The 14,183-nt window shown below is 49.9% G+C and overlaps 1 protein-coding gene across 1 annotated transcript in view; it reads left to right on the top strand.

Moving 5' to 3' along the window:
* Nucleotides 1-3,324: 3,324 nt before the first annotated feature.
* The window catches only part of LOC122542693 (myotonin-protein kinase-like), a 20,457-nt gene continuing 9,598 nt past the window's right edge, over nucleotides 3,325-14,183 (top strand). The window contains exons 1-5 of the mRNA XM_043680672.1: nucleotides 3,325-3,626; nucleotides 6,716-6,807; nucleotides 9,725-9,808; nucleotides 11,109-11,204; nucleotides 13,188-13,336. Of these exons, the coding sequence (XP_043536607.1) occupies nucleotides 3,422-3,626; nucleotides 6,716-6,807; nucleotides 9,725-9,808; nucleotides 11,109-11,204; nucleotides 13,188-13,336 (626 nt within the window). The 5' untranslated portion in view covers nucleotides 3,325-3,421. The remainder of the gene's footprint in view (nucleotides 3,627-6,715; nucleotides 6,808-9,724; nucleotides 9,809-11,108; nucleotides 11,205-13,187; nucleotides 13,337-14,183) is intronic.

The following is a 14,183-nucleotide window of genomic DNA, read 5'->3' as shown; positions in this document are numbered from 1 at the left end:
TGCGCTGACACATTTTGTCCTTCCGTACTAAAACCGTCTTCACTTCCAGGTTCTGTATCCCGCTACTCCCTCCCTATTTATGTGACGGACTGCTGCCTTACATCGATCGGAAAGGAACAAAATCCACCCATTGGATGGCAGCCAAAGGGCATTTTAATCCCAGGTGCTCAATACGTTTATGACTGGGAAAGAGAAATGGACAAAAGAAAATAAACTTCTCGATTTTTAACTGGCCCTGTGAGGTTTTGTTCTACAGCGTTGCACAGAGTAGTGACCTGAGGGAGGGGTCTTCAATTCCTGGTGACTTCAGGCACCATTCCCCAGAGGCTGAGCCACCTCACTGTACCTCCAGGTGTGCACCAGTCATCCACAAGTCCACAGTCCATGGGCTTGTGTTTTCAGCAAATAGGCTACTGTAGATTGAGGGACCAGTGTGCTCTACCTCCAGGTTCTGGGTGTTATACAGTCATAGAGTCGTACAGCGCAGGAAGACACCCTTCGGTCCATCCTGTCCATGCTGACCAGATATCCCAACCTAATATAGTCCCATTTGCCAACACCCGGCCCATATCCCTCCAAACCCTTCCTATTCATATACCCATCCAGATGCCTTTTAAATGTTGTAATTGTACCAGCCTCCACCACTTCCTCTGGCAGCTCATTCCATACACGTACCCACCCCCGTGTGAAAAAGTTACCCCTTAGGTCCCTTTTATATCTTTCCCCTCTCACCCTAAACCTGTTCCCTCTAGTTCTGTACTCCCCGACCCCAGGGAAAAGACTTTGTCTATTCACCCTATCCACGCCCCTCATGATTTTATAAACCTCTATAAGGTCACCCCTCAGCCTCCGACACTCCAGGGAAAACAGCCCCAGCCTGTTCAGCCTCTCCCTGTAGCTCAAATCCTCCAACCCTGGCAACATCCTTGTAAATCTTTTCTGAACGCTTTCAAGTTCCACAACATTGCGTGTCCCCTTTGAGAGAGCTGGTCAGGTGACATGGAGGGGTGGAGCTTGGTGACAGAGGGGTGGAGCTTGGGTCCAGATCATCCAATGGGAGCGTGAGCATCAACAATATGGTGTTCCTGTTGCAGTTACCATTGTCTACCCAGTATAGAATTCTGGTTCTAAAGGAAGGACTGATATAACAGTAGGTATCTGCATACATTGTCCCTGAGGCTGTTTACTCCCTGTCTAAGTTCAGTCTTTAACTCCTTTTGAATTGTAAGCCTCTTTTATTTACACCTGGCCATGATGCATTCACATGTACAGCTCTCCAGTGCAGGGCCTAAGACCTCCCTCTTCATGTAAACATTATGGAATGGCTTGCTCACCGTAAGTGATGTCAGAGCTATGGTATTGTCATCGTAAGTCAGCATTCTGGGGTTTATCATTAATCACAAACTCAACTGGGCCAGCCATATAAACACAGTGGCTACCAGAGCAGGTTAGAGTCCTGCAGCGAGTAACTCCCCTCCTGACTCCCCAAAGCCTGTCCCACCATCTACAAGGCACAAGTCAGGAATGTGAGGGAATACTCCTCACTTGCCCTGGATGGGGGCAGCTCCAACAACACTCGAGAAACTTGACATCATCCAGGTCAAAGCAGCCCCCGCTTGATTGGCACCACATCCACAAACATTCCCTCCCTCTCCCATCAATGCTCAGTAGCAGCAGTGTGCACCATCTACAAGACGCACTACAGAAATTCACCAAAGATCCTCAGGCAGCACCTTCCAAACCCATGGCCACTTCCATCTAGAAGGACAAGGGGCAGCAGATACATGGGAACACCACCCCCTGCAAGTTCCCCTCCACTCACCATCCTGACTTGGAAATATATCGCCGTTCCTTCAGTGTCGCTGGGTCAGAATCCTGGAATTCCCTCCCTCAGGGCATCGTGGGTCAACCCACAGCACACGGGCTGCAGCGGTTCAAGATGGCAGCTGACCCCCACCTTCTCAAGGGGCAACACATTCTAGTCAAGATTAAAGTGATGCTAGAAAAACATAGCAGGTCAATTTTCCTGCTCCCTCGGATGCTGCCTAACCAGTGTGTATTTCCAGCACCACTCTAATCTTGACTCTAAACTCCAGCAACTGCTGTACCCACTTCTGCCGACAACAAATTCTAGCCCAGCCATCAATACCAACGCCCCAGAAGGGAAAGAAATAAAAGTTAGCAATCAGTCAGTCATGGGATCTCAGATTTTGGGATTGCATTGATTTCCCCAACTGTTGCTCTTACACATGATGAGGGACATCACCTCTGCCTTGATGTTCCCCTGTCACTGCAGCCTCAGCTATCTCACCTGCTTCTCCAACCTGTCTCAGTCTGACTGTCTGCCTCCTCCTGGATCAAATCCTTCATCTCGAGCTCCAAGTGGAAAAGAATTCCTCACTGAGTCAAATTACCGGAGTTCTGAAATCAGTCAGCAGCTCAGGCAGTAGCTAGAGGGAGTGAGAGAAAGAGAGATAGAGTGACCGAGACTGATCTCATGTTTCAGAGTGATGACCTTCCTCTATGCTAACAGGACCTCAACTCAAAAAGTAATGAATGCTCTCTTGAAACAGTGTAGAGGGAGCTTTACTCTGTATCTAACCCCGTGCTGTCCCTGTCCTGGGAGTGTTTGACGAGGACATTGTAGAGGGAGCTTTACTCTGTATCTAACCCCGTGCTGACCCTGTCCTGGGAGTGTTTGACGGGGACATTGTAGAGGGAGCTTTACTCTGCATCTAACCCCGTGCTGACCCTGTCCTGGGAGTGTTTGACGAGGACATTGTAGAGGGAGCTTTACTCTGCATCTAACCCCGTGCTGACCCTGTCCTGGGAGTGTTTGACGAGGACATTGTAGAGGGAGCTTTACTCTGCATCTAACCCCGTGCTGACCCTGTCCTGGGAGTGTTTGATGGGGACAGTGTAGAGGGAGCTTTACTCTGTATCTAACCCCGTGCTGACCCTGTCCTGGGAGTGTTTGACGAGGACATTGTAGAGGGAGCTTTACTCTGCATCTAACCCCGTGCTGACCCTGTCCTGGGAGTGTTTGACGAGGACATTGTAGAGGGAGCTTTACTCTGCATCTACCTAATATCACGGTTGCTGTTCTCCACCTGACAATGACATTGAGCCCAATCAGTGTGAAGATTGTCAGGAATTGTCCTTTCTACCAAGAAACAAAACATTTTTTTGTTGTGGCATGTAATTGAAAAGGTCCAAAATATTAAGTGTGCACCAATAATTCTTGCTTTAAGAGCTGAGCTCATTGTGGTCAGCAGCAATTTAAAGCAGGCAGACCTAGTTACTCAGCCGGTCGCTGAGGGCAGAGTGAAAACAACAGGAGGGAGAGAGAACGGGGAACAACTGTCAGGGAGGATGTGCCGAAGGGTTTCTCCAGTTTAACAATTCCGGACGGTGATCGGAAATGACTTTCCATCTCGAATCTTGTGAGTGTGACTTTAAGACAGAAATATCAACCGAGGTGAGACTGAGAGAGTTACAATCGCTGACCCTAACGGGGAGGTTGCTCCATCCCGAGGGGCTTCTGGACGTTCTCGTCTGCGTGGTGGAGGAGCTAAGCCGCTCCGTTTTGTCGCGAGAGAAACACGTCCAGGATTTCCTCGCCTGGGGTAAGCGAGAGCGGAGGAAATCCCCTCCACGTTGTCCGTCCGCGCCCGCTGTTCTGAGCCGGGTCGGTGAGCGGCCCTGTCTAAATCGGGGAGGGTTCACCGGGAACGGCGCTGACGGAGTGCAGTACTGTCAGAGGCACTGTCCGCAGCGGGAGCTGAGGCTCGGAAGCTCCAGTTGGCGGCCCTGATGACTGTGGAGGGTCTTGCGGCCGCATTGTTACAGAGCAGCGCAGGGATGGTGTTGTGGCCGGCCTGCTCCCTATGTTAGGAGATAGTGAGGCCTGCAGATGCTGGAGAGACAGAGTCAGCAAGTGTACCCCACTGTTAATCAGAAATTGTTAAACAATCAGAAATTAATCAGGACTTGCACAATTAAAGGAAAGGCCTTGGGTAGTGTTGCAAAGTGTGGCGCTGGAAAAGCACAGCAGGTCAGACAGCATCCGAGGAGCAGGAGAGCCGACGTTTCGGGAATAAGCCCTTCATCAGGAATGTTAGTCCCAATATTAACCAACAACAAATAGAAAGGGAGGAGGTAAGGGAATAGGCCATTCGGCCCTTCCAGCCTGCTCCACCATTCAATACGAGCATGGGCTGGTCATCCAACTCAGCTCCCACCTTCTCCCTCAGCGAAGGTGAAAAATGCAACTCATAAGCGATTCCGGATTCGCAAACCTTTCTCACCTGAGGACCAACTGAATCTGACAAACGATCCCAAGGATCACTTAATTTACTTGACCTGCCGACTGAGAAACCTTCAAAATTAATATCAACGTAGGAAAAGTTTAAATATTTTGCTGCATTGTTTTTACTGCAAGAACTATTGCGTCATTACATTAAATAATATTCCATGTTAGCATTAATGCTAATATGACGGCTCAGTGGTTAGCACTGCTGCCTCACAGCGCCAGGGACCCAGGTTCGATCCCACACTCAGGCGACTGTCTGTGTGGAGTTTGCACATTCTCCCCGTGTCTGCGTGGGTTTCCCCTTGGTGCTCTGGTCTCCTCCCACAGTCCGGAGACGTGATGTGGAGGTGCCAGTGTTGGATTGGGGTGGACAAAGTTAAGCATCACACAACACCAGGTTATAGTCCAAGAGGTTTATTTGGGAGCACTAGCTTTCAGAGTGCTGGTGCTGTGTGATAATTAACTTTGTCTGATGATGTACAGGTTAGGTGGATTGGGGAATGCAGGAATAGTGTGGGTCTAGGTGGGATGCACTTCAGAGGACTTGATGGGTCGAATGGCCTGCTTCCACACTGTGGAGTTTCTAAAAATGCAGGCAGCACGGTGTCTCAGCGGTTAGCACTGCTACCTCACAGCGCCAGGGACCCAGGTTCGATTCCAGCCTCGGGTGACTGTCTGTGTGGAGTTTGCACATTCTCTCTGTGTCTGTTTGGGTTTCCTCCGGGTGCTCCAGTTTCCTCCCACAGTCCAAAGATGTGCAGATGTGTAGCAGAATTTGCTGTGCTAAATTGCACCATACTGTTACACCCATGAGTTAGGGGTAAGTGTTGGGAAATGCGATTGGGTGGGTTACCCTGCAGAGGATCGGTGTGGGCTGAAGGGCCTGTTTCCACACTGTAGGGATTCTATTCTAGTCAGGTTTAGCAGCAGCTGAGGAGAGAAATCGGAGTTAACATTTCAGGGTCCAGTGACCCTTTCTCAGGACTGATGGTAGCTCAGAAAATGTCAGTTTTTTAGGAGTGGCACAGTGGTTAGCACTGCTGCCTCACAGCGCCAGAGACCCGGGTTCAATTCCCACCTCAGGCGACTGACTGCGTGGAGTTTGCACATTCTCCCCATGTCTGCGTGGGTTTCCTCCGGGTGCTCCGGTTTCCTCCCACAATCCAAAGATGTGCAGGTCAGGTGAATTGGCCATGCTAAATTGCCTGTAGTGTTAGGTGCATTAGTCAGAGGGGAATGGGTCTGGGTGGGTTACTCTTCGGAGGGTGGGTGTGGACTTGTTGGGCTGAAAGGTCTGTTTCCACACTGTAGGGAATCTAATCTTATGCAAACGATGTAGGATGGTAAGGGGTTAACAATAGCTGGGTATAGCCCCGAGTGAGAAAAGGATAGACAAAGGAGGGGGTAATGATCTGGCTAGGAAGGTGAATAGCTATTAATGGGGACTGTTAGTGGCTAACAATGGGTTGTGTGCAATAGCAGATCATGTGATTACAAGGTCTGGTGTGTGGGGGTTGGGTAAGGATGTGGGAGAGCTCAAGCCCTGAAGTTGTTGAACTCGATATTGAGTCCAAAAGGCTGCAGGGTCCCCGAGGGGAAAACGAGGTGCTTTTTTCCAGCTTGCCCTGAGCTTCACTGGAGCACTGCAGCAAGCCTGAGATGGGGGACGTTGGCCAGGGAGCAGGGTGGGGTGTTGAGGTGACAGGTAACTGGAAGCTCAGGGTCTTTTTTGCGGGCAGAGGGTAGGTGTTCTGCGAAGAGGTCACCCAGTCTACGCTTCATTTCCCCAGTGTGGAGGAGACCCCATTGTGAACAGCGAGGGCGGTAGACTGGATTGTGGGAAGAGATCTAACTCAGCCCCACCCCTCTCCCATTTATCTCTCCACCCCGGAGGCTCCCTGCCTCATTCCTGATGGAAGGGCTTTTGCCCGAAACGTCGATTCTCCTGCTCCTCGGATGCTGCCGGACCCACTGTGCTTTTCCAGCACCACTCTGATCTAGGCTCTGATCTCAAGCATCTGCAGGCCTCACTTTCGCCCTGGATTTTGGGAAGTTCCTTTATGAGGTTACGAAAGGGGATATATTAACTTTCCCTCCGCCTTCCGTCTATGCACCTTTCCTGACACTGTGTCGCCCCCTGTGGGGGGTTGGAGGGGCTGCCATGTTTTCTTTTAGATTAGATTAGATTCCCTACAGTGTGGAAACGGGCCCTTCGGCCCAACCAGTCCACACCGACCCTCCGAAGAGTAACCCACCCAGACCCAATTCCCTCTGACTAACGCACCTAACCCATGGGCAATTTAGCATGGCCAATCCACCTGACTTGTTGAAGGTAGGAGTGATCCCCGAACAAGACGGAGAGGGCAGAGCTCCTCAAGGCCTGTTGTTTTATATTTTGACCAGCTCAGCCCATCGCGAGTGAGGTGAAAGCGTTGCAGCTTCAACAGGACGACTTTGAAATCCTGAAAATCATTGGCAGAGGAGCGTTCAGTGAGGTAGGCAGTCACGGCGCCAATCCCTGGGCTTAGAGTTTTTTAATATAACTCCCCTGTCACCCTCAGCAGAGTTAGGCCAGCACCTGCTATTGTCTCTCTCCTCCAAATGTCAGGTGGATTAGTCCATCTTCGTGCTGCCAGGAGCAAATATAACATCCACTTGGCAAGACTACGAGGCCAGGGTTATGAGATGATTCGGAGATGCTGGTGTTGGACTGGGCTGTACAAAGTTAAAAGTCACATAACACCAGGTTATAGTCCAACAGGTTTAATTGGAAGCACTAGCTTTCGGAGCGTCACTCCTTCATCAGGTGGTACAAGGGATTTACAGCACAGAAACAGGCCATTCATCCCAACCAGTCCATACTATGTTCCACACCAGCTCCCTCACCTTCTTTCCTCCAATCCCCTCGACATGTCGGGAGGAGGTTGGTAGCATTGGATTTAATGATCCCTAGAGCCTAGGCTGTAGGCCCTGAGTGAGTGGGTTCAAATCCTACTATGTTAAACATAGGGAGACACATTAGGGAGATTTAAACACATGGATGATGATGGGATAGTGTAGGGGGATTGGCTTAGATTAGTTCACAGGTCGGCACAACGTCGAGGGCTGAAGGGCCTGTTCGGCGCTATATTGTTCCAAGTTCTATAAATTTAATGAATAAAACTTGCAAGTCTTCAAATATCATATCTGGAATTGTAAATCAGACTCAAAATATATAATCTGGAATTGTAAAATTAGTCTCTGTGTTTCAAGCAACTAAAATCTGAAATTGTAAATTGGTCTCAGTCATCAGACCGTTAATCTATCACTGTTTGTTGCAAAGACTCATCTGGTTCACTAATGCCCTTTAGGGGGGTAAATCTGCTATCCTTTCCTGGTCAGGCCTACGCATGACTCCAGACCCACAGCAACGTGGTCGACCCTTAATCAACCTTTGAAATGACCCATCCTGGGTCATCATTATTGAACAGTAAATGAACTGGACTCACTACATCGATGGGTTTGGCTAGGTCAGAAATACAACGGCTAGTAACTTCCCCCCTGACCCTCCAAAGCCTCTCCCACCAACTACAAGGCACAAGTCAGGAGTGTGATGGAATACTCCCCTCTTGCCCTGGATGGGGGCAGCTCCAACAACACTCAAGATGCTCGACACCATCCAGGACAAAGCAGCCCCCGCTCGATTTCGTGATTAATACTGTTTTGGATGCAAAAAGAATCAAGAGATAGAGTCATAGAGACCCATAGGTCCAACCGGTCCATCCCATAGGGCATTGAGTTACTGATCCAAGATGGCGGTGTATGGTGGAGCAAGGCTTGAAGGGCTGAATGTCTCATTCAGAGTCGAGAGTGTGGTGCTGGAAAAGCACAGCAGGTCAGGCAGCATCCAAGGAGCAGGAGAGTCGAACGTAATCCTCATTCCTGATGAAGGGCTTATGCCTGAAACGTCGACTCTCCTGCCCCTCGGATGCTTTTCCAGCACCACACTCTAGAGTCTGATCTCCAGCATCAGCAGTCCTCACTCTCTCCTGAAAGTCTCACCCATCTCTAATTGCACACAGGAGCAGTGTGTTATGGGCTACCCCAATAGCCCTCCTCTGAACCTTCTGATCCACTCCTCCACTTTCCAATGTTCCTCCACCTCCCACCTCCTTTATTCCCAGGATAACCCCTCACGCTCCAGCCCTCATCCCCCTTCAATCTCCCCTTCCCTCTGACTCCTGCTCCCTCCTGTGGATTCCATAATGCTCCAGAAGTCATCCATCCAGCATTCGCCATCAAAATTAGCCCCTTCCTCCAATTTAGAACTCCAACTTTTAGATCTGGTCTATCCTTTTCCATCACTATTTTAAAACGAATAGAATTATGGTCGCTGGCCCCAAAGTGCTCCCCCACTGACACCTTAGTCACCTGCCCTGACTTATTTCCCAAGCGTCGGTCAAGTTTTGCACCTTCACTAGTAGGTACAATCACATACTGAATCGATTTACAAGGATGTTGTCAGGGTTGGAGGGTGTGAGCTATAGGGAGAAGCTGAACAGGCTGGGGCTGTTTTCCCTGGAGCGTCGGAGGTTGAGGGGTGACCTTATAGAGGTTTACAAAATTATGAGGGGCATGGATAGGGTAAATAGACAAAGTCTTTTATCGGGGTGTGGGAGTCCAGAACTAGAGGGCATAGGTTTAAGGTGAGAGGGGAAAGATATAAGAGAGACCTAAGGGGCAACATTTTCACACAGAGGGTGGTGCGTGTGTGGAATGAGCCGCCAGAGGAAGTGGTGGAGACTGGTACAATTACAGCATTTAAAAGGCTGGGTACATGAATAGTGAGAGTTTGGAGGGATACGGGTGCTGGCAGGTGGGGCTAGATTGGGTTGGGATATCTGGTCGGCCTGGACAGGATGGACCGAAGGGTCTGTTTCCATGCTGTACAACTCCACAACTCTATGGCTTTAAGCGACACCAACAGGTGGGGGGGGGGGGTGCAAAACAGACATCCCAGTAGACTGGGTGAGTTAATGGAAGCGGGTTTTGAGAAGATTTGTAGCTCAGGTCGAGGTTTGCTTGCTGAGCTTGAATGCTCGTTTTCAGACGTTTTGTCACCATACTAGGTAACATCTTCAGTGAGCTTCCAGATGAAGCACTGGTGGTGTAGCCCACTTTCTATTTATATGTTTGGGTTTCCTTGGGTTGGTGACATCATTTCCTGCAGTGATGTCATTTCCTACAGTGATGTCCTGTTCTTTTTCTCAGGGGGTGGTAAATGGGATCCAAGTCAATGTGTTTGTTGATAGAGTTCCGGTTGGATGGGTTAATGGGAGTCTGGGGGCCTTGAGGTCTCTCTGTCCCAGGACAGCGTGCACCATTGGGTTGCGGGTGAGCAGAGTGTGGTCAGTGTCCTGCATTCCCTCCTAGATTGCCGTAGTCAGGCTGAAGTACACGGACAGGGTGTATGCGATGAAGAGGATGAACAAGACGGACATGTTAAACCAGAAGGAGGTAAGAAAGTTTGGGATTGTCTGGGACCCACAGTCTTTCTGAGCAGGAATTGTAATCCAGCCAGGGCAGTGGACCAGATTAGAGTGGTGCTGGAAAAGCACAGCAGTTCAGGCAGCATCCAAGGAGCAGGAAAATAGACATTTTGGGCAAAAGCCCTTTATCCTTCCTGATATAATTCCCTCACTACACTGTCCCCATCAAACACTTCCAGGTCAGGGACAGAACGGGGTTAGATACAGAGGAAAAATCCCTTGACACCAGCCCCCATCAAACAGTCCCAGGACAGGGACAGCACAGGGTTAGATACAGAGTAAGGCTTCCTCTACACCATCCCCTAATGAACACTCTCAGGTCAAGGACAGAATGGGGTTAGATACAGAATAAAGCTTCCTCAACATCATCACCCATCAAACACTCCCAGGACAAGGGCAACACTGGGTTAGATAGAGTGTAAAGCTCGCTTTACACTGTCCCAGTAAACATTCCCAGTACAGGGAAAGAACTGGGTTAGACACAGAGTAATACTCCCTCTACACCATCCCCCACCAAACACTCCCATGACAGGGACAGCACGGGGTTAGATACTGATTAAAGCTCCCTCTACACTGTCCCCCTTAAACACTCCCAGGACATGTTCAGCACGGGGTTAGATACAGAGAAAAGCTCCCTCTACACTGTCCCCATCAAACACTCCTAGGACAGGAACAGCACGGGGTTAGATACAGAGTAAACCTTAATAGGCTGGGGCTGTTTTTGAGGGGCATGGATAGGGTAAATAGACAAGGTCTTCTCCCTGGGGTGGGGGGAGTCCAGAACTAGAGGGCATAGGTTTAAGGTGAGAGGGGAAAGATATAAAAGAGACCTACGGGGCAATGTTTTCACACAGAGGGTGGTACGTGTATGGAATGAGCTGCCGGAGGAAGCGGTGGGGGCTGGTACAATTACAACATTTAAAAGGATAGGTACATGAATAGAAAAGGTTTCGAGGGATATGGGCCAAACACAGGTGAATAGAACCAGTTCAGTTTGGGTAACCCTTGCCAACATAACGGGTCTGTTTCCTTGCTGTCTGACTCTGTGATGGCTTCATGACCTGCACAGACACGATGGAGAGAATGGCCTGTTTCAGTGCTGCATTACTCTGGGGGTCAGGGGCAGCAGTGGTTGGGAGGCGGGGTGAGGGGGGTAGCATTGCTGGATTTCCATTCGGGTGATCAGGTGTTACATCGAGGTGTGCGTTGGGGTTTTTGTGTTGGAACCATTAACCAGGTAACCGGTTTATCTCCGATGATCTCTCCAGACTGTTCATTTCCGTGAGGAACGGGATGTCCTCGTCAATGGGAACACTCAGTGGATCACCAGATTACACTACACCTTTCAGGATGAGCACCATCTGGTAATGTTCCACACTCCATTTTGCTTCCAATGGACTGTTCCATGGGATGTGGGCATCACAGTGCAAGGTTGTCATTTATTGCCCCTGGATGGCCTGTTGGGGCCATTTCTGAGGGCAGTTAAGAGTCAACCACATTGCCGTGGGCCTGGAATCACAAGGAGGCCAGACCAGGTAAGGACGGCAGGTTTCCTTCATGAAATTTGTCCACATGGATGTCCACACCACTGGCTAGGCCAGTATTTGTTACCCGTCACTAAATACCCCTTGAGAAGGTGGGCAATAGTCAACCAAATGGGTTAATACCAATCGCTGATAGTGTCATGGTCACCATCATTGAGACTAGCTTTCAATTCCAGATTTATTCAGTTAGTTTGAATTCCAGCAGTTGCCATGTCCCCAAACAGCAATGGCTGAGTCTCTGGCTTACAGGAAGTGGCACTGTGGCTCAGTAGTGCCAGCGCCAGGTTCGATTCCAGCCTCGGGCGCCTGTATGGAGGTTGCACGTTCTCCCCGTGTCTGCGTGGGTTTCCTCCGGGTGCTCTGGTTTCCTCCCACAGTCCAAAGATGTGCAGGTTAGGGTGGAATGGCCATGGGAATTGGCCCGTAGTGTCCAGGGATGTGCAAGTTAGGGTGGATTGGTCATGTTAAATTGTCCCAAAGTGTCCAGGGATGTGCAGGTTAGGGTGGATTGGTCATGCTCAATTGTCCCAGTGTCCAGGGATGTGCAGGTTAGGGTGGACTGGCCATGCTAAATTGTCGAGGTAAAAGCAATGACTGCAGATGCTGGAAACCAGATTCTGGATCAGTGGTGCTGGAACAGCACAGCAGTTCAGGCAGCATCCGACGAGCAGCAAAATCGACGTTTCGGGCAAAAGCCCTTCATCAGGAATAAAACAGGGATGTGCAGGTTAGGGTGGATTGGCCGTGCTACCTTGTCCCATAGTGCCCAGGGATGTGCAGGTTAGGCTGGATTGGCCGTGCTAAATTGTCCCGTAGTTTCCAGGGATGTGCAGGTTAGGCTGGATTGGCCGTGCTAAATTGTCCCGTAGTTTCCAGGGATGTGCAGGTTAGGGTGGATTGGCCGTGCTAAATTGTCCCATAGTGTACAGGGATGTGCAGGTTCCGGTGGTTTAGCTATTGGGAACATGGGGTTATGGGGATAGGGTAGAGGATAGGATTGGCCATGATCCAACTGAATGGAGGAGTGGGTTGAGTGGTCTATGCTGGTTTCTTGCTTGTATTTACACCCTGTGATGACGTTGGGGTCAAGAGTGTGGTGCTGGAAAAGCACAGCAGGCCAGGCAGCAGCCCTTCATCAGGAATGGAGGCTTGAAATCCCCCACCTTGCTTGTTTCCAACACCCTGAAGGCTGTCCGTTCTGACAGGGTGCTGAAAAGACAAAAAAAAAAGGAAAATATGTAGCCTCATTCCTGATGAAGGGCTTATGCCTGAAACGTCGACTCTCCTGTTCCTCGGATGTTACCTGACTGGCTGTGCTTTTCCAGCACCACATTCTCAGACTCTGATCTCCAGCCCTCACTCTCTCCTGTGCTGATGAGCCTCATTTTCCTCATGCAATTAGATTACCCACAGTGTGGAAAGAGGCCCTTCGGCCCAACAAGTCCACACCGATCCTCCGAAGTGTAACCCACCCCCCTATATTTACCCCTGACTAATCCAACTTAGCATGGCCAATTCACCTAACCTGCACTTCTTTGGACTGTGGGAGGAAACTGGAGCACCCGGAGGAAACCCACGCAGACACGGGGAGAATGTGCAAACTCCACACAGATAGTTGCCTGAGGCGGGAATTGAACCCGGGTCCCTGGCGCTGTGAGGCAGCATTGCTAACCACTGTGCCACCGTGACAGCACGGTGGTTCCCATTGCCTTCCAAAGGTTAAGGGAGTTGAATTTTTCTTTTGCCGATGTCTGCTCTCTGAGAAAGGAATTTGTGCGAATTTCTGCCCTTTCCCCTTTTCAGTATTTCATCATGGACTACTACGCTGGCGGAGACTTCCTCACTTTGATGGGCAGGTTTGGTGATCGCTTCCCAGAACCTATGGCCCAGTTCTACCTGGCAGAGCTGCTACTGGCGATAGACTCTGTGCATCAGCTTGGCTTCATCCATCGGTAAGACCCCCACCAGCCAGCATTCCATTTGGTATTGCCCCGTGTACCTGGGTACAGTGAAATGTTTTGTTCTGCGTGCAGTACAGGCAGATCATACCACACAGAGTGCGTTAGGGTGATGTAACAGAGCGAGGAGTACAATGTTACGGCTGCAGAGAAGGTGCGCAGAGATCAACATTATATTTAAAATTTGGGATGTCCATTCATCCAGCGGGGAATAAGCTGTTCTTGAATCTGTTGGAACGTGTTTTCAAACTTTTATATCTTCTGCCCAATGGAAGAGGGTGGAAGGGATTCTGACCGGAGTGGGAGGGGTCTCTGATGACGCTGGTTACCTTCCCGAGGCAGTGGGAAGTGTCGACGGTGTCAGTGGATGGGAGGCTGGTGATGGACTGGACTGTGTCCACGTCTCTCTGCAGTTTCTTACAGTACTGGGCAGAGCAGTTGCCGAGCCAAGCTGTGATGCGTCCAGTTAGAATGATTTCTGTGGTGCATCTGTTAAAAATTGGTAAGGGTCTTTACGGACGTGCTGAATTTCCTTTGCCTCCTGAGGAAGTACTTAGTTTCCCAGGGTCTTACAGTCACAGAGACGTACAACACGGAAACAGACCCTTTGGTCCAACTCATCCATGCTGACTAGCCATCTTAAATTAATCTAGTCCCATTTGTCAGGATTTGGCCCATATCCCTCTAAACCCTTCCTATTCATATACCCATCCAGATGCCTTTTAAATGCTGTAATTGTACCAGCCTCCAACACATCCTCTGGCAGCTCATTCCATACACGTACCACCCTCAATGTGTAAAAATTGCCCCTTAGGTTCCTTTTAAATCCTTCCCCTCTCAC

Source organism: Chiloscyllium plagiosum, chromosome 41, assembly GCF_004010195.1.
Source record: "Chiloscyllium plagiosum isolate BGI_BamShark_2017 chromosome 41, ASM401019v2, whole genome shotgun sequence".
Classification (NCBI taxonomy): domain Eukaryota; kingdom Metazoa; phylum Chordata; class Chondrichthyes; order Orectolobiformes; family Hemiscylliidae; genus Chiloscyllium; species Chiloscyllium plagiosum.
Note: the sequence above shows the minus strand (reverse complement) of the source record. Positions and strands in the feature narration are given on the sequence as shown.